Raw genomic sequence first — 19,752 nt, 5'->3', positions numbered from 1 at the left:
GCAGCGGAGGGATCATGACTTGAGCCGAAGGCAGATGCTCAACCTGTTGCACCACCCAGGTGCCCCTAAATTCTCAAATTCTTAATCTCATTCTAACGTGGTCACACTTTAGAATTCAAAATTATAGAGCACTATTCACGCCTACAGTTTTGTACTTCATGTCATCTTTGTCTACCACCTCTTTCCCTATTATCTGCCACTCATGATTGCAGCTACTTATGTGCCAAGGAGTTGGGAGGTTTTTTATTTTTAAAAGATTTTATTTATTCATTTGTGAGAGAGAGACAGAGAGAACACAAGCAAGGGGAGAGGCAGAGGAAGAGTGAGCAGCAGACTCCCTGCTGAGCTGGGAGCCCTATGCGGGACTCGATCCCAGAACCTAGAGATCATGACCTAAGCTAAAGGCAGATGTTTAACCCCCTGAGCCACCCAGGAGCCCCGAGTTGGGAGTTTTAAACTAAAAGCAAAAGGGAACTTCAAAACTTTGAATCAGAAGAGTGACATGACCTGAAATGATAAAGCATTATTTTTTTCTACAGAACTTGAGCTCTTCACTTCACTTATTCACTTTTACATCCTATGTAGCAAGCTGTACCTTGTACATATAAAAAATTTATGAATTTCACTTGTCCTCTGTGAAAAGAGAAAACCAATAAACTGCCATTTCTTAAGGACTGTTATTCTGAATTGTACTTCCTAATTTCTCATATTAAATTAATAGTAGATGTTTCCTAATGCCTTTTCTCAATGAAATTAGAAAGATGAAAATAAACCCTGCGTACAGTCCAGATCACTGATGACAAGTCCTTCCGCAGGGGAAGCAGATGATAAACAAGACTAACTGCTTTCTTCCTCCCTTCTATAGTAACAACATAGTAATTTTATAATTTAAAAAAATCTGATGATGGAAAAAACATTATTCCCCTCCTTAGAGATATTCTTATTATGTTCTGAATTTAGTTAATTTTTCCCTCAACATTTTATAACGAAAAATTTCACATACCTAAGAGTTGAATGAAATTTATGGGGAACATGGATAAACCCAGCATCTACATCTTTCGAATTTTTTACATTTGCTTCATTACAATATGAAGAGTTTACTGTGCCTTATAGGTATGCAGTATGTTGAAGAAAGAATTTTTTAAAGATTTTATTAATTTGTCAGAGAGCATGGGTGCGTACACAGAAGCAGGGGGAGCAGCAGGCAGAGGGAGAAGTAGGTTCCCCGCTGAGCAACGAGAATGATATGCAGGACTGGAGCCCCCAGGACCCTGGCTGGGATCATGACCCAAGCTGAAGGCAGATGCTTCACTGCCTGAGGCATCCCAGGTGTCCCAGAAATGAGAGAATTTAAAGGAGATGATTTAATTTTGTTTTCTCAATGCATAAATTCAACATTTTAAGCAAATTATCTTAAGTAGCCACTGGTTGATTTCATTAGTTTACTCAGATAACTACTGATACCAAGGGTCTAATATAATGTCATTCAATTAACTGTTAAGTTTTAATGAAATAATGAGCCCACTAATCATTTGTAAAGGATCTTCAAAACTTGCGTTATATTCTCTAGAGTATCCTCTTAGGCCTCCAAGAATAAACTGGATTTTTGGAAACATCCCAAAACTTCATTCAAATCCAACTCTGAAAGACTGAAATGGTCCAGTGTCAAAAACCATAATGTTTATAAATTAATGAGAATGATTTTCCTAGGTATTCTAAAATTAATTTTATTCACTGCCATCACAGAGTCTACAAGTACTCCTAGTGTCACCCCAACAAAAAGAATGCACCTTGTTCTGCTCTAGTCGTTGCTCATATGCCATTTTATTCCACAGCTTTGAGACAAAACCCAAGTATAAGTAAGAATTTAATATATGATAAAGGTGATATCCAAAATCAGATACAAAGGGAAAATTACTAAATATAGTGATGGGAACAGTGTTCTTTTGAAAAAAATAGGGATCCTTAATTTTCATTAGTGTATTTCTCAAATTTAAGCATGTAGTCTCGTTCAGAAGAAAAAAAATTGCCACAATACCTAAAGGTAGACTTAATATATTTTTAATATTTCTCAGATTTGTACTAACATAAAAATAGGTCTACACTCTTTATTCTTATAGTTCTCATACAATAGAAGCTAAAACATTTATAAATTAAGACCAATAAAATGCTGACTAATCACCTTAATATATAATGTAACAAATAATGCTGTTTTGCTGAAATAATAAAAAAATATTTTGCCCAAAAGAAATAAATCACAGCTATTTGGTTTAATAGCAAAAAGCTGCAGTTTCAGACTCCATTCTACTTTAAAACTGTTTCTGAAAGTTTTTACTTTAATAATGAAGAGAACAGTCACATAGTATCTTGTTCAAACTAGTATTGATAAATTGAAGCCTTTTTCTCCTTAAGTAATCAGAACAGAAAATTAACCAAACATGTTAAATGTTAGCCCTCAAATGCCAATTTTAAAAGGTGTGAATTGACAGAATGAAAACATAACAACTGACTTTATTCATATCTGCATTAACTACTATTGAATCCAATTAGTTTTAGAATTTGGAACAGAAACATTCTTTACTATTTGCTATTACACTTATTGCTAACGAACTGCTGAGTTATAGGATCCTCCCAACAAAAATGGTACTGATCATTAGGGTACAGATCTTTTCTGAATAAATTTAAGCCCCTACTATGTCAAGAACCACACCAGGTATATTATGGGTACAGCAACAGCACACCATCATTTTTCTCATTCTCATACTGTAATCCATGTCCTGCAGATTCCACAGTTTTATTTTTTTTCAAATCAGATTTTAATTTTGAATACTTAACACTATTATTGATGTGCATTTCACTTTCCTCATGTTTGCTAAGAATATGTGATAAATGCTGCCAATCTTTGCACCCATTCTCATTCTTCAGTTGATTTTTCCCTTCCCCAAAAAGTTTGCAATACAAACAAAACACAGAATCTTTTGAAGTCGAATAAAGTAACCAGGACCTAGTGGTTTTATCACCATTTGGAAGAATTCGTGTGTAGTAAGTTTCTGAAAATTTCCTCCCTGTACTGTCTTTTGGAAAGTTAAAATTTCTTACTTGAGGCGGATCATTTTCAACAAGAATGTCCCGTTGTTTAGTATTTAAAACTCGGGGCCATGTACCTGGGTCCGTAGAAAGTACAACTGATATAATGCAGTCTTCTGTTTTTTTCTCTTCCAGTGGCTCTTGAAATTTATCAGCTATGGTTAACACCGAAGAAGTTAAATTCACACTCTGTTTGATCAATGATGTATCTGTGCTATATTCTGCCAAAACCTGTAGCTCTGGAGTCTTTTCCTTTTTATTCAGTATTCCCTCTTTTTTTTCTAAAACAGTATTCAATGGCCCATATAATTTTCTTTCATTTTCTTCTCTAACAGCATGCCTTTTTCTGTTTTCTGATGCTGACAAATTTTTTGATTTTGTTTCCATCATCTGGGGAGAAATAGATTACAATTTTATCTTAGATTTGTTGAAAGGGAGAAACAGATTACAATTTTATCTTAGATTTGTTGAAAGAAAGCCACCTGGGTGGCTCAATCAGTTAAGCGTCTGCCCTCCTCTCACGTCATGATCTCAAGGTCCTAAAATCGAGCCCCGGTTGGGCTCCAGAAGGGAGCCTGCTTCTCCCTTTGCCCCTCCCATCCACTTATGCTTTCTCTCTCAAAATAAATAAATAAAAAGATCTTTAAAATTGATGTATATACAAATGCCCAATAAGCACATGAAAAGCTAATCATCTGTCATCAAAGAACTACAAATCGAAACCATCACATATCACTTCACAACCACTATGATGGCTATAATAAAAGGATATATAATGACAAGTGCTGGAAAAGATGTGAAAAAACTGAAACCTTCCTGGTGCAGATGTAGGTACATGTGCCTTGTAAAATAGCCTGGCAATTTCTTTTCTTTTTTTTTTTTTTTAAAGATTTTATTTATTTATTTGAGAGAGAGAGAGACATATCACAAGTAGGCAGAGAGGCAGGCAGAGTGAGAGGGGGAAGCAGGCTCCCCACTGAGTGGAAAGCCCAATGAGAGGCTAGATCTCAGGACCCTGAGATCAAGACCTGAGCCGAAGGCAGAGGCTTTAACCCATTGAGCCACCCAAGTGCCCAGCCTGGCAATTTCTTAATTAGTTACCATATGACCCACCAATACCAGAATGAAAATGCAGGTCTACAAAGATTTGTACAAATTACTCATAGCAACATTATCATAATAGCCAAAAAGTAGGAATAATTCAAATGTCCATTACTGATAGATAAATACAAAATGTGGGTGTTATCCATACAATGAATACTATTTGGTGATTAAAAACAAGTTATATGCTACAACATGGATGAACCTTGAAAACAGTATGATATGTAAAAGCCAGTCACAAAGTATCACATATTGTATGATTCCATTTAATAAAAACACATAACTGATTTTAGAGTCAATAAAATCTAAAAAAAAACAACAACAAAATAACAAAAATGTATACAATGTAAATGGCACCCTATTAGCTGTAATATTTTTGTATACAGCACAACTTGAACACTGCATTTGGTATTATTTAAAAAACTAAGAACCTTGGGGTACCTGGTTGGTTAACTCAGTTGGTTAAATGTCCAACTCTTGATTTTGGCTCAGGTCATAATCTCAGGATGGTAAGATCAAGTCCTGTATTGGGCTTTGTTCTCAGGGCAGAGTGTGCTTAAATTCTCTCTATCTGCCCCTCCTACCTCTAAAATAAATAAATTCTATAAACAAAACAAACCAACTAAAAGCTTTGTTTTGATTTAACCCTGAAAGCAACACTGGCAGCATGAAGTAAAAAAAGCAGAAGCAACATAATCAAATTCATACTTAGAAAGGTTGCTCTGATTGCATTATGGATTTTTTTTTTAAGATTTTACTTATTTATTTGAGAGAGACAGATAGTGACAGAGAGAGAGCGCACGCGCAAAATCAGGGAGGAGACGGAGAAGCAGGTCCTCCACTGAGCAAGGAGCCCAGTGTGGGGCTCAATCCCAGGACCCTGGGATCATGACCCAAGCCGAAGGCAGACGCTTAATGGACTGAGCCACCCAGATGCCCATATTATGGATTTCTAACTGTAAAGAAGACCAAGGATACAGAGACAATCAGAAGCTATGGTAGTTTAATTCTGGCAAGAGATGATGGTAGCTATACATCTAGGGCTGTAGGAGTAGAGTCAGGATACAGTTGAGAGATACCTGGATTATTGGTAACTGAGTGGCTCCGGAGGCTAAGGAAGAGGAAGGAGTAAGAATGACCCTAAGTTTCTGCCTAGGCATCTGATTGAATGGTGGGATCATTTACTGATAGAGGAAACAGAGCAAAAACAGGTCTGGAGTTTCAGTTTTAGACAAGGAATTTGAGGTATTTGTGGAACATTCAAATGGAGATTACAGATGGATATATTAGTCTAAAATTGAAAAAAGATCTACACACAAATGGAAAAAAAGGAAATACCATCTACAGATATATTTTCGAAGTTACCAAAATCTATCATTAAATTATGGGATTGGATGAAACTGTATTGAAAAGGCATATAAAAAGGCCAAAAGAAGGCCAATTACTATAGTTAGCGTTATCTTTTATATAACCAAACCCAAGCTTACTTAGTCTTGTTTCTCCTTCCTGAGTTTCCCAGTAATGAACAGATATTCAACTTGTTATAGCCATAATTCTCAATGGATGGGCCATGTCCCAACTGTCTGACCTTGGGCAAGTTACTTGACCAATGAAGGTTCAGTTTCTTTGGCAATAAAATGAAGATATCAACTGTACCTAACTAGGGAGACTGTTTAGATGATCAAATGCAAAAATACATGTAAAACTGTATCTGGCACCACAGTAAAATTATGTTAGCTATTATTATTGGCATGAACGCTAACAATGATACCTGTGATCATTTGATAATTACTGAATATGGTTTAATATCAAGAACTGATAATAAGAAGACAAAGGTGGCTCATCTAAACGCTCATGGGTTTTCTGCTTATTCTAGGTTCCAAGATTAAATTGGTTATATCTTTTCCTATTTGTGTCTTCAGGCATCTTTCTGGGGACATTCAACTGAAAGTCTCTGAAAATGAAGTTCAAAAATACCCTAGTGCAATACTACATCTCTCACAACCAAAATTTTTACTGATGACCTGAATGAAAACTGAGGCTAAGTAAAAACAGGTGAGCAGGCACCAGTTTAACTAAAACACTGGAAAGAAAGGTACCAAGATGGGGCGCCTGGGTGGCTCAGTGGGTTAAGCCGCTGCCTTCGGCTCAGGTCATGATCTCAGGGTCCTGGGATCGAGTCCCGCATCGGGCTCTCTGCTCAGCAGGGAGCCTGCTTCTCTCTCTCTCTCTCTCTCTCTCTCTCTCTCTCTCTCTCTGCCTGCCTCTCTACTTGTGATCTCTCTCTGTCAAATAAATAAATAAAATCTTTAAAAAAAAAAAAAAAAAAAAAAAAGAAAGGTACCAAGATGAAGAGCACTGTATTTATTGACAGAAACTCTTTTCACTCTCAGAAGTGTCCCAGATAGGTGGTTAAGTCACCCCACATATAAGGCTACTAATTCTGAAAACTACTAAATTGAATGAGATATAGATCCTGGCTTCAGGGAACCTACCACTTATTAAGGGCAATAAGGCACATGTATAGTTAAATATTCATGTCAGATGCAATAGAGCAAACTAAGGTTTTGGACTGAGGTCAAATCTTACTTGGGTTATAAGATACTTTCTCTGAACTTCAGTATCTTTAACATATTGTAAAAGTTTTATTCAATCAAAATTGAATATACATTTAATATAAATCAACAACTAGCTATATCTGGTTAATTGAACAGCACTCCCCTTCCACCTTTACCCATTTCTGCTTTCCCAGAAGTTAATAACTTTTACCACTATTAGTTGATTCACTTGGTGTTTATGTCCAAATCTCAAAGTAATATGTTTTATCACTATTTACTGGCTTTTCCTCCCAATTTCAGGCATCACAAATTGGCTTTTCAATGAGGAAGATAGAAATTTAGTTTTCCTCCTTCTCAGTGTATTTACCACGTGTACCATCCAGCCACCTATTTATCCTCTGGTTGTAGGATTTCTTAACTGTCTTGCTATTGACATCTAGAGCCAGAAAATTCTTTATTGTGAGGGCCTGTCCTGTGCATTGCAGGATGTTTAGCAGCATCCCTAACCCCCTCCCAGTGAATGCCAACTATATAATGAAAAATATTTAGATGTTGCCAAATGTCCTTAGGGGAAAAAAAATGACCCCTGGTTAGGCCATTGGGTAAAATCAAGATTCAATCTTTACATTTATAACTGTGTATGTTATTCTCAGATAAACCACTAACTGCAAGATTTCAGTTTTTCCTTACAGTCTTCTTCTATTACTAAGACTTTTTATTGTGAAAAGGCCTGTCACTAACCATTAATGTGGTGGTGGCGGTGGTGGGTAGGTACATCATTTATAAAATATCTATATTTTATGGAAATATTCTTGTATTTGCCAACTGCTTATGAGGTATTTTGCATCACTGAGATATATGTAGCAGAATGGAGAGACTTTCTCTTGAGGATGAGAGTGGCAGACAATAAAGTAATTCAAGAAAGTCTGGATATATAACTGCTGCCTATTTTGACTATGTGTATTTTCTTGTTCTTACTTCCTTTGGTTTTCATTTAGGAGTAAAAAGTGGGTCATCTATGTGCAAGCTTCATGCTCTTCAGATGATATGCATTACATGTGTGTAAAGTTTATGAGCTCATTGCCTTTAACAAAAAGTCATGGTGTAAGCAGATATAAGTAAATCATCCATTAAAAAAATACTTGTAAAAAATATTAAGACCTTATAAAAATACTGGTTCGCTACCAAATTAGTTCACCGTACTTTTGCCATGCACTCCTTTGTTGTTTTTCTTTTAAAAACTTTATTTATTTGAGAGAGATCACAAGTAGGCAGAGAGGTAGGCAGAGAGAGGGTGGGAAGCAGGCTCCCCGCTGAGCAGAAAGCCCTATGTGGGGCTGGATCCCAGAACCCTGGGATCATGACTGAAGCCGAAGGCAGAGGCTTTAACCCACGGAGCCACCAAGGTACCCTGCCATGTACTCTTCTGAAAAGATAATATCTATGCTAAATCATTTTTGCCTATTTTGTTTTTAAAGATTTTTATTCATTCATGACAGAGAGAGAGAGAGGGAGAAGCAGGTTCCCCAAGGAGCAGGGAGCCCAATGCAGGACTTGATCCCAGGATCCCGGGACTATGACCTGGGCTGAAAGCAGACGTTTAACCATCTGAGCCACCCAGGCACCCCATTTTTGCCTATTTTAAACAGTTCATTGTTCTCTTCTATAAGCTACATCCAAAAGCTTTACTAAAAATGAGGTGCGGTATATATAAAGAAAATAATAAAGCTTACATATAGAAGTCTTTCTTTAAAAACTTAAAAGTTAACTATGACACCTATTGTTTCTTCTATAATAAGTCTAGCACACTTCAGGGTTACTTTTCCCTTAAACTAACCATTAATATCCTCATCCAGTGAAATAGGGGTTACAAATATTCCTGATTTTGCATTTATGATCCATCTTGAATAAATTTTTTTGTATGGGAAAAAAAATGGGGTCAAAGCTCATTTATTTCCAAATAACCAAAAATACATCCAACCTTGTTAAAAAGATCTTACTTTTCCCATTAAAATTATATGGTACCAATTGATGGAAGATAGCAGAGTAGGAGGGTTTTGAGCTCACCTTGTTCCATGGGTGCAACAAGGGAACAGCTATACCCAACAGAACTAACTGGAAATGACCTAAAGACTGACAGAACACATCTTCCATGGCTAATCATAGAAGCCCACATTGAAAAGAGATGTACTTGGGAACCAAATACCTGGTGTAACTAACTACAACTAGAAGGGACCTCATAAATGTGGAGAAGAAAGGCTTAGACCCCACACAGAGGACCCTTGGCACTGGGGATCTGCACTGGGAAGATGAGTTGCTGTAATGTATAGCTTTGAAAACCAGCAGGGGTTAACTCCAGAAGCTTTAAAAATCAGTGGCGCTTATATGAACCACTATAGGAACAGGCCCCTTTCCTTGCACCCCACCCTCTCCCCCTATAGGAGTAGGGAGAGGCTCCTCCCAGGGGAGGGGGCTGTGTTGATCTTTGTTCTAGGGCTCATTAACCCTATCCCCCACTCTGCACCCTCTTGGGATGTTTGGCCACAGAGTGAGGGTGTGCTCCTATATCCTGACTCTGACCCCCTATATTCCTACCATGTCGTGTCTGGCTCACCTCTGCTTGAAAAAAAGTAATGCTTCTGCCTTAAAAGAAAAAAAAAAAAAAAAAAAAAAGGCAGTGCGGCTTAACTCTGAAAGCTTTAAAAAATCAGTGGGCTCGGGACGCCTGGGTGGCTCAGTTGGTTAAGCGGCTGCCTTCGGCTCAGGTCATGATCCCAGCGTCCTGGGATCAAGTCCCACACCAGGCTCCTTGCTCGGCAGGGAGCCTGCTTCTCCCTCTGCCTTTGCCTGCCTCTCGGTCTGCCTGTGCTCGCTCACTCTCTCTCCCTCTGTCTCTGACAAATAAATAAATAAAACCTTTAAAAAAAAAAAAAAAAAATCAGTGGGCTTAACTCCAGGACAGCTGGAGGGTGATAGGAAACTAAGTCCTCACCCTTAAAGAGGCAGCATACTAAATAATGACCTGAGACATAGAAGAGAAGTAACAGTTTGAAAGGCATCTGAGGTACACATCAAGATTTACTGACTTGTCTGAGAAGGTGTGCCAGAGGGGCAGGATCTACAGATTACTCTAAGAAAAGTGCTGGTGGGTACCATTCCCTCCTACCCCTGGCTTAGATAACTGGTCATTTGCAAGAGCCAACACAAATACTCTCCATCTATCTTGCTAGCACTGTGTGCCCTGCCCCATCCAACCAGGCAGCCTCAGCTGGGACTGACACCACTCTAAAGTGATTCCCACCCTAGGAAAGTGGGGGGAAATAAGCCCACCCACCATGCCTACAATTCTTGTAGCTGGGAATCTTAGGTGGCAGCACAGGGAGCAAGACCTGCCCTTTGATGCACTTATAGCTGTGACAGAAAGGGAAACTGCAGACTGCTAGGCTGATGGCTGCCCCACCCATCAATGAGACCAAAACAGCTGCCTGCAGCAGCCATGACAGGTTCCTCAAGAGCACCCAGAGCAAACCCTGCCCAGTGCACCCACAGCAAACAAAGTGGGTCACTATAGGTGGTTGGACTGAAGGCAACTGTGGCTCAGTTACAACAGGAGGGTACACACAGCCCACACAAGGGACACCCTGGAGCATTTGGTTCTGGTGACTAGGAGAAATTGTTATAGGGCACCACAGGACTTCTACATAACGCCACCATTTTCAAGACGAGGATATGTAGCTGACCTTCTTAATATGAAGAAACAAACACAGAAAATTAGATAAAATGAGACAGAGGAATGTGGCCCAAATGAAAGAAGAGGACAAAATTACAATAAAAAAGCTAAATGAAATGGAGATAAGCAATATGCCTGACAAAGAAGTCAAAGTAATGCTCATAAAGATACTCACTGGACTTGAGAAAAGAGTAGATGAACTCAGTAAGAACTTCAACAAAGGGACAGAAAATACAAAAAAGAATCAGTCAGAGCTTTAAGAATTCAGTAACTGAAATAGATTAGAAGAAGCAAAAGAACAGAGCAGCAATCTGAAAGAGTACTGGCAATCATTCAAGCTAAACAGCAGAAAGAAAAAAAGAAAAAAAAAAACAGGAAAAGGTTAGCAACATCATTAAGCATAACAACATTTGCAGTGTAAGGATGCCAGAAAGAAACTTATTTCAATAAAAATAGCTGAAAACCTCCCTAATCTGGGGAAGTAAAAAGGTTTAGGAAGCACAGAGACCCCCTACCAAGATGAACCCGAGAAGGTCCATGCCAAGACACATAATAATGAAAATGGCAAAAAGTAATAATAAATACAGAATTTTTAAAGAAAAGAAAATAGTTACAGAAAAGGGAAACTTAAGGCTATCAGCTGATTTTCCATCAGAAACTTTGCAGACCAAAAGAAAGTGGTATGATATATTCAAAGTGCTGAAAGAAGAAACCTATGACCAAGAATACTTTACCCAACAAGATCATCATTCAGAATAGGAGAGTTTCCCAGACATACAATAGTTAGAGTTCATCACCACTAAACCAGTCTTATAAGAAATGTTAAAGGGAATTTTTTAATGAAGATTTTATTTATTTCTTTGGGAGAGAGAGAAAGCATAAGAGTGGAGAGTAGGGGCAGAGGGAGAGGGAGAAGCAGACTCCCCACGGGGCTCCATCCCAGGACCCTGGGATGATGACCTAAGCCGAAGGTAAAAGCTTAAGTGCTAGAGCGACCCAAGCACTCCAGGAATTCGTTCTTTTAAAGATTTATTTACTTTTTTTTTTTTTTAAGATTTTATTTATTTATTTGACAGACAGAGATCACAAGTAGGCAGAGAGACAAGAGAGAGGAAGAAGCAGGCTCCCTGCTGAGCAGAGAGCCCGATGCAGGACTCAATCCTTGAACCCTGGGATCATGACCTAAGCCGAAGGCAGAGGCTTTAACCCACTGAGCCACCCAGGCACCCCAAGATTTATTTACTTTAGAGAATATATGTCGGGGAGTGCAGGGGGAGAGGGAGAGAGAGGGGAAGCGGACTCTTGGTTGGGCATGAAGCCCGAAGGAGAACTCAATCCCAAGACCCTGAGATCACAACCTGAACCAAAACCAAGAGTCAGACACTTAACTGACTAATCCACCCAGGAGCCCCACAAGAAATGTTAAAGGGAATTCTTTAACTGGAAAGAAAAGGTCATAAGTCACAGAAAATTACGAAAGGAAAAAAATTCACAGGTATAAGCTAATATACAGTAAAGGTAGTAGATTAATCACTTATAAAGTCAGTATGGAGTAGTAAAATCTATTGCCATCTACAAAAATTAGTTCAGGAATATGCAAAATAAAAGGATGTAAGTAAAATATGACATCATATACATAAAATGTGGAAAGGAAGTAAAAATGTAGTGCCTTCAGAATGTGTTTGAAATAATGCAACCATCAACTTAACAGAGACTGCTATACTAAGACTGCTATGTAAGATGTTAAATATGAACTGAATGGTAACCACAAATCAAAACTTGTCATACACAAAAAATAAAGAGAAAGGAATTCAAGCATAACATTAAAGAAATCCATCAAACCATAAGGGAAGACAGCAAGAAAGGACATACAATTTTAAGTATCTATGCACCAAACACAAGATACATAAATACATAAAATAAGTGTTAACAGAAATAAGAGAGAAATTGATAGTAATAGAAGGGATGTTAACACCTCACTTGCATCAATGGATAAATCATCTAGACTACAAATCAACAAGAAAACTATGGCTTTGAAAAACACATTAGACTGGATGGATGAAACAGGCATATACAGAACATTCCATCCCAAATCAGCAGAATACATTGTTTTTAAGAACACAAGAAAACACTCGCTTGGACAGATCACATGTTAGGCCACAAAATAAGTCTCAATAAAGTTAAGACTGAAATCATATCAAGCATCTTTCCTGAGAACAAGAGTATGAAACTACAAGTCAATTATAAGAAAAAAATGGGAAAAAAACAAACAGATGGAGGCTAAAAAACATTCTACTAAACAATCAATGAATGGGTCAATGAAGATATGAAGAGAAAATAAAAATAATATGGAGATAAATGAAAATGATAAATGAAGATGGTCCAAAATCTTAGGGAAGAAGAAAGTTTATAGCAACACAGGCCTACTTTAAAAAAGCAAAACAAATCTTGAACAATCTACCATAAACTTCAGAGCTAGAAAAAAGAACAAAGGAAGTTCAAAGCCAGTAAAACGAAGAAAATAAGAGTAAAAATAAATTCAGAAATTCAAAACACAATAGAAAAGACCACTTGAAAAGATAAAATAGAATAACTGATAAAGCATTAGCCACTCATCAAGAAAAAAAGAAAACTCAAATAAAATCAGAAATGGAGGGGCGCCTGGGTGGCTCAGTGGGTTAAGCCGCTGCCTTCGGCTCAGGTCATGATCTCAAGGTCCTGGGATCGAGTCCCGCATCGGGCTCTCTGCTCAGCAGGGAGCCTGCTTCCCTCTCTCTCTCTGCCTGCCTCTCCGTCTACTTGTGAGCTCTCTCTGTCAAATAAATAAATAAAATCTTAAAAAAAAAATCAGAAATGGAGAATAATGACACTATAGAAACACAAAAGATTTTAAGAGGATATTACAAAAAATTATATGCCAACATACAGACAACCTAGAAGAAATGGGTAAATTCCTAGAAAAATATAATCTTCCAAAACTCAATCAATATTCAAAAAACTCTCAACCAAAGTCCAGGACTGGCTTCATAAGTGAATTCTACCAAACATTTAAGAAAAGTTAATACCGCCCCCCAAAAAAAAGAAAGAAAGAAAGAGAGAGAGAGAAAGAAGAAAAGTTAATACCTATTCTCTAAGAAGAGAAGGAAAACTAGCTTAGAATAACCAATAGATTTCAAAACTCATTTGAGATGGGAGCTGAATGACAGATTGACAAAAATGGAACTAAATGAGATTCTAAGATAAATTTGGTTAATGTAAGCTAAGAGGAAGAAGCTATTGTATACTTGATCATTTAAAATGCACTGAAAAGAATTACCTGTTTATATTCACTGACACAACCTTGACAGCAAAATCTTGTCTGCTGACCTTCAATGATTCCAGCACTTTTACTGGGCAAGTACTCTCCACACTGTTCACAGCAATTCATTATCAGACCATTGGCTAACCTGTACTTATTAAAGCACTGGTTACTGCACAGTTTATGTATTAGATTATTAACGCTGACTTCATGGCGAATCTAAAAGAAAAGCCAGAATTTATTAAATAAATGAGTCAGATTAACACAGTAACACAGTAAGCAAAGAGACAACAATACAACTCCCCCCCCACCCCCGCCACCACTCCAAATAAAACCCAAAACAAAAAAACCAACCTCTAGTAATTTCTCAGTGGAAGAAATATTCAGGGAAAAGACTAAAAAGCACATTTTATCATTCTTCCATTTTTATCTCTGATTTCTTTGTAAAACTGATTTTACAAAAGAAAAAGATTCATAGAACAAAAAAACCCTATAAAATCAGTAATAACTTCTCAGAGACACTTAAGAACTGGAAGAAATGAACTGGCTTAGAAGACTTTGATATGATTTCTGGTATTAAACTTCATTGCCCTAGAAAATTTATGAGAGGGGCTAAAGAAATAATATTACCATATTCAGGATGGTATCTGTATATACACAAGTAAGGTGGTTCTTGCTTTGCTCAGTTCTGTGGTAACTAAGAAAAAATCATGTCCTCAATTTGCAAGGCTCTGGGAAACACCAAATTCAGTCACCAAGGACTGTGTTAAGTGAAGACAGCCTGTATGAATGTTTCTTCTTTCAGCAACTGGAAAGATGGCAATACCACTTAAGAAATGTGAGGGTATCAACACACCTACACTCCACTTCTTCTACATGTTCTTGTACCAGGATTGGTTGCATCTTTCACATCCTGAACCTATACTTTTATTTAGAGTGACTAGTAAGAACAAAATTCACCACAGAACTATTGCTTTGTTTGGGAGCATATTCAACTTCATGGAAACAGCAGTGTACTTTCCATAGCATGCAAATGGGGTATCTGTTCCTAAGAGAGTTAGTTCTAACATATCCTTATCCTTCCCCTTAACATCCAGGGCATTATTAGTAGATGACAGAGCATATAATAACACTGAAAAGTTAAAATTATCCCTGTTAACCTAGATAATAACTGAAATAAGATATAAAAATCCAGACCTCTGTTAGTTTACTACAGATTATACATCTTGATTTATTAATTCTTTTTCTAAGATTCTGGTTGTCTTCATAGGGAGGCAAAGACGTACTACAAAATTCTTGGGAGGAGTCTCTTGACTCAACTTGAGGAACAGTAGTAGCCTTTTTTGTAGGTACATCTCTGAAACCAAAGATACAGACATAACCTAAGAATACTGCACTTTAATAAAAGTCAAATATATGAACAATAACCAACATTTTTTGTTTTTTTCATGATTTAATCCTAGGAATCAACTATAATTTTTGTATCTAACAAAACCTACTTTTTTGGTTTCATTGTCAAGCGTTCCTAATTAATATGGCAAGAAATGATTTGGAGGTAAAAACATTTTGTAACAAAGAACCTTATCACAGGTTATTATGACTTTTTGAAGCATTCAAAAAGGGTGGCAACAACTTGGTAGAACTAAGGTAAAAGATGGGGAAGGGATGAAGCAAAGACAGTGGCAGGGAGAGGGTCAATTTATTTCTATATCTACATTCCATTTCCTGCCAAGAATAAGGACAGTACAAATGAACCCATAGCTCTGATACACCTTAGGATAACTCAAGCTCAAAAAACCTGAAGATACCTTTGCAACAACTGTATCCATGAATCTGTGCAGCTCTCCAATTACATTCAACATACATCTATACTGCCAGAATTCAACTATATGAAGCCATGTTGAAAAGTACAGCTTACTTTTTACTTATAACATTGCGTTTCTTTGGAGTGCGCTTATGAGAGAAAGAAGAAAGGCAGGTGGTAGAACAAAAGAGGTGAACTGATCCTTTTCGTTGATAAGCTGTCTGTCCCTTCTGTAAAGGTTTTCTGCAGTGTGCACAAGTGATTTTAGCTGGTTTTGTAAGTTGCTGTTGGACTGAAGACTGGAAAATCTGTTTAGGAAGGGAGGCCACTGGTGCTAAAGAATCCACACCTGGGTGTTTCTGATTACGAGGAAATGATGCTGACTGGGAGATCCAAGAATCTTAAAAACAAAACACACAAGAAAAAGTCATGAAACAAGTCAAAATTCACATCAGAAAAATATGTTAAATTTTCATTTTGCTTAAGTTTAACAGAATAATGACAAAGCCCTATAAACAAGTGGTTAAAGCCAGGCAGCACTGTTGCGCACAATCCCAGGGGAATGCTTCACTTTGGTTTTTTTTTGGTGAAGGAGAATCTTAAGCAGGCTCCAAGCCCAGTGAGGAGCCTGATGGGGGTGGGGATGGATGTGGGACACTCGATCTCATGATCCTGACATCATGACCTGAGCCAAAATCAAGAGTTGGATGCTTAACTGTCTGAGCCACGGAGGTACCCCTCCACTTTGTATTCACAACGAACGATACTCTATTGTGAAAATGTAGTATGTGTTGACTTTTGAATCAAGTAATGCGGTAATCATCACTTAAGTCAGAGACCCCAAGTTCAAAATACATCTCTCTCTCTCTTTTTTTTTAAAAATATTTTATTTATTTAACAGAGACACAACAGGAGAGGGAACACAGGCAGGGGGAGTGGGAGAGGGAAAAGCAGGCTTCCTGATGAGCAGGGAGCCTGATGCAGGGCTCAACTCCAGGACCACAGGATCATTACCTAAGCTGAAGGCACATGTTTAACCAACTAAGCCATCCAGGCACTCCCCACTCCAAACACTTTTTAAAGCAACTATTTCTACAATTCCTTCTCAGCCTTCTAAATATTATTCCATAATCATTAATACAGGTGATAGGTTAATCTGGGAAGTCTCAGTTTTCCTAACTTCACGACAGGGACTCCTCCATCATATATTATTCTTAGCTTCAAAATGGTACAGTATTATGTAAAGGTAACAGTGTTTCTCAAACTTTAACATGCATGAGATCACTCAGGAATCTTTTTTAAACAGAGATTCTAGGGTTGCCTGACTGTCTCAGTTGGTAAAGCATGTGACTTTTGATCTCGGGTTTGTGAACTTGAGCCCCATGATGGATGTAGAGATTACTCAGAAATAAAATTATATATATAATATGCATTTATACACACACGTATATACATGTACATTCATACACACACATCTACATAAATATAAATCCATTCATTCAAAATCAACAGGTCTAGGGAGGGGTGTAAAGTTCTCCATTTCTAACTCCTGCATGATGGTGAAGCTTTGAGGCCCCAAAGTACTGAATTATTCTATCACTATCTTCAAAAACAGTTTTTGTAGGAGGGCCTCGGTGGTTCAGTTGGTTGAGCATCCAACTCTTGATTTCAGCTCAGGTCGTGATCTCATGGTAGGATCTAGCCCCAGGTCAGGCTCTGAGCTCTGATGGGACTTTGCTTGGAAGTTCTCAGCCTCTTCCTCTCCTCCAGCCCCCACCCACCCTCCATCAGGCACTCTCTCTCTAAAATAAAAAATAAATCTTAAAAAAAAAAAAAAAAAAAAAGCTTTTGTCATTAGTGAGAGATCTATTGCCCCCAAAGGCCTCTCACAGTATTGATACTGAGAACTATATTTTCATTCCTAAATTCCTACCTACTGCTTCTAATTTTCTTTGTCCTATTTCAAGATACCTTTATTTTTTAAAAAAGATTTATTTATTTTTACAAGAGAGAGACAAGAGAGGGAGTGCATGCATGCACCAGTGGTGGAGGGGGTAGTGGGGGGACAGAGGGAGCAGACTCCCCGCTGAGCAGAGAGCCTGATGCAGGACTTGATCTCAGGACCCTGGGATCATGACCTGAGCCAAAGGCAGATACCTTTTTTTTTTTTTTAAAAGATTTTACTTATATTTATTTGACAGACAGAGATCACAAGTAGGCCAAGAGGCAGGCAGAGAGAAAGGAGGAAGCAGGACCCCTGCTGAGCAGAGAGCCTGATTAGGGCTCCATCCCACAACCCTGGGATCATGACCTGAGCCGAAGGCAGAGGCTTTAATCCACTGAGCCACCCAGGCGCCCCCCCAAAGGCAGATGCTTAACCGAATGAGCCACCCAGGCGCCCAAGATACCGCCATCTTACAAGCAAAAATAAAACAGATAACAAATACAATTCTTTCATTCTACAGAATGACAAGCTGGCAAATATGGAATGTAGTATAATAAAGTTTTTTTAATCACCTAGGGCTAAGTTTCATTACTGATAAATTTTCCTACTTCTGAACCACTCTAAAGAAAATAAAATTACAGATTCATCTATAGAACAAACATAGGCTGCACTCTGGGACTACTTTTTTATATATCATCCAGATGCCACACTAGATTGAAAAAATAACAGGAATAAAAAATAGCAACAATTACAAGATTTGTCATTAGCATTAAAATGGGAGAAATAGGGGTGCCTGGGTGACTCAGATGGTTAACTAGCTGCCCTGGCTCAGGTCATGATCCTTCTCAGCAGGGAGTCTGCTTCTCCCTCTGCCCCTCCCCCTACTCTTGCTCTCTTTCTGTCCCATTCTCTCAAATAAATAAAATCTTAAAGAAAAAAAAAAAAAATCTCTCTGCCCCTCCCATGTTCACATCCTCTCTCTCTAAAAATAAATAAATAGGTGCTCCTGGGTGGCTCATCAGTTAAGTGGCTGCCTTCAGCTCAGGTCATGATCCCAGGGTCCTGGGATCAAGCCCCACAGAGGGTTCCCCACTCAACAGAAAGCCTGCTTCTCCCTCTCCTTATGCCTGTCACTTCCCCCGTTGTGCTGTCAAATAAATAAATAATCTTTAAAAATATATTAAAAATATAAAAACAAACAAATCTTTTAAAAATACGAGAGGAAAAACTCCGAGCAAAGAATACTGGGCTTTTAAATTTTGTGGACATATCCATAAAGGTAGCATATTTATACATATATATATAATTATGGAATTTGAGACAGCTGCTTAGGACAATAATTAGATTCTGAAAAAAAATTTTTAAGACTTTATTTATTTGATAGAAGACACAGAGAGAGAGGGAACACAAGCAGAAGGAGTGGGAGAGGGAGAAGCAGGCTTCCCGCTGAGCAGGGAGCCTAATGCGGGGCTTGATCACAAAACTCGGGGATCATGACCTTAGTCGAAGGCAGACGTTTAACAACTGAGCCACCCAAGAGCCCCCTGAAATTTTTTTTTAATATTTTATTTTTAAATATCTACATCTAACATGGGGTTTGAATTCACAACCCTGAGATTAAGAGTCAAATGCCCTTCAAACTAAGCCAGCCAGGTACCCCAAGATTCTGAAATTTCTTTTTCACAGTAGCTTTGGTGGCTACATAAATAAAATGTTTCCTTTGTTAATAGCACAACTGTTTTATTTCTCCAAATTTCAAATTTTCTTATTTCATCAATTTTTAAATTTCATTTTATTTTTGGTATTTGTATCTCCAGCTTAAACTTAACCTTTTAATCAAATTCTTCCATGTCCTATCCTAAGAATGTTTTAAGAGGAGAAGGGCCCTAGTAGGTTACTTAGTCCAAATCCTGGTTATATACAAGGAAAATTGAGTCCTAGAAGTTACATGATTTATCCAAAGCTTAATAAATACTAGATACCCTACTGACTTTTAGACGTTACTCATTTGTTCTCGCATCTAAACTCTTCTGCTTAAAAATATTTCAGCATTTCGGGGCACCTGGGTGGCTCAGTGGGTTAAGGCCTCTGCCTTCGGCTCGGGTCATGATCCCAGGGTCCTGGGATCAGGCCCCGCATCGGGCTCTCTGCTCAGTGGGGAGCCTGCTTCCCTTCCTCTCTATCTCTGCCTGCCTCTCTGCCTACTTGTGATCTCTCTCTTAAAAAAAA

General features: G+C 38.1%; 1 protein-coding gene across 3 annotated transcripts in view; it reads right to left on the bottom strand.

Moving 5' to 3' along the window:
• Positions 1–2,032: 2,032 nt before the first annotated feature.
• The window catches only part of LOC111159906 (zinc finger MYM-type containing 5), a 36,453-nt gene continuing 18,733 nt past the window's right edge, over positions 2,033–19,752 (bottom strand). For all 3 annotated transcript variants that reach the window (XM_022522582.1, XM_022522583.1, XM_022522585.1), the window contains 4 exons: positions 15,693–15,978; positions 14,972–15,131; positions 13,793–13,993; positions 2,033–3,477 (listed from right to left, as the gene is read on the bottom strand). In XM_022522582.1, the coding sequence (XP_022378290.1) occupies positions 2,719–3,477; positions 13,793–13,993; positions 14,972–15,131; positions 15,693–15,978 (1,406 nt within the window). In that variant the 3' untranslated portion in view covers positions 2,033–2,718. The remainder of the gene's footprint in view (positions 3,478–13,792; positions 13,994–14,971; positions 15,132–15,692; positions 15,979–19,752) is intronic.

The sequence above is a fragment of the Enhydra lutris genome, unplaced genomic scaffold, assembly GCF_002288905.1.
Source record: "Enhydra lutris kenyoni isolate GAN:26980312 unplaced genomic scaffold, ASM228890v2 scaffoldscaffold71, whole genome shotgun sequence".
NCBI classification, from domain to species: Eukaryota; Metazoa; Chordata; class Mammalia; order Carnivora; family Mustelidae; genus Enhydra; species Enhydra lutris.
Note: the sequence above shows the minus strand (reverse complement) of the source record. Positions and strands in the feature narration are given on the sequence as shown.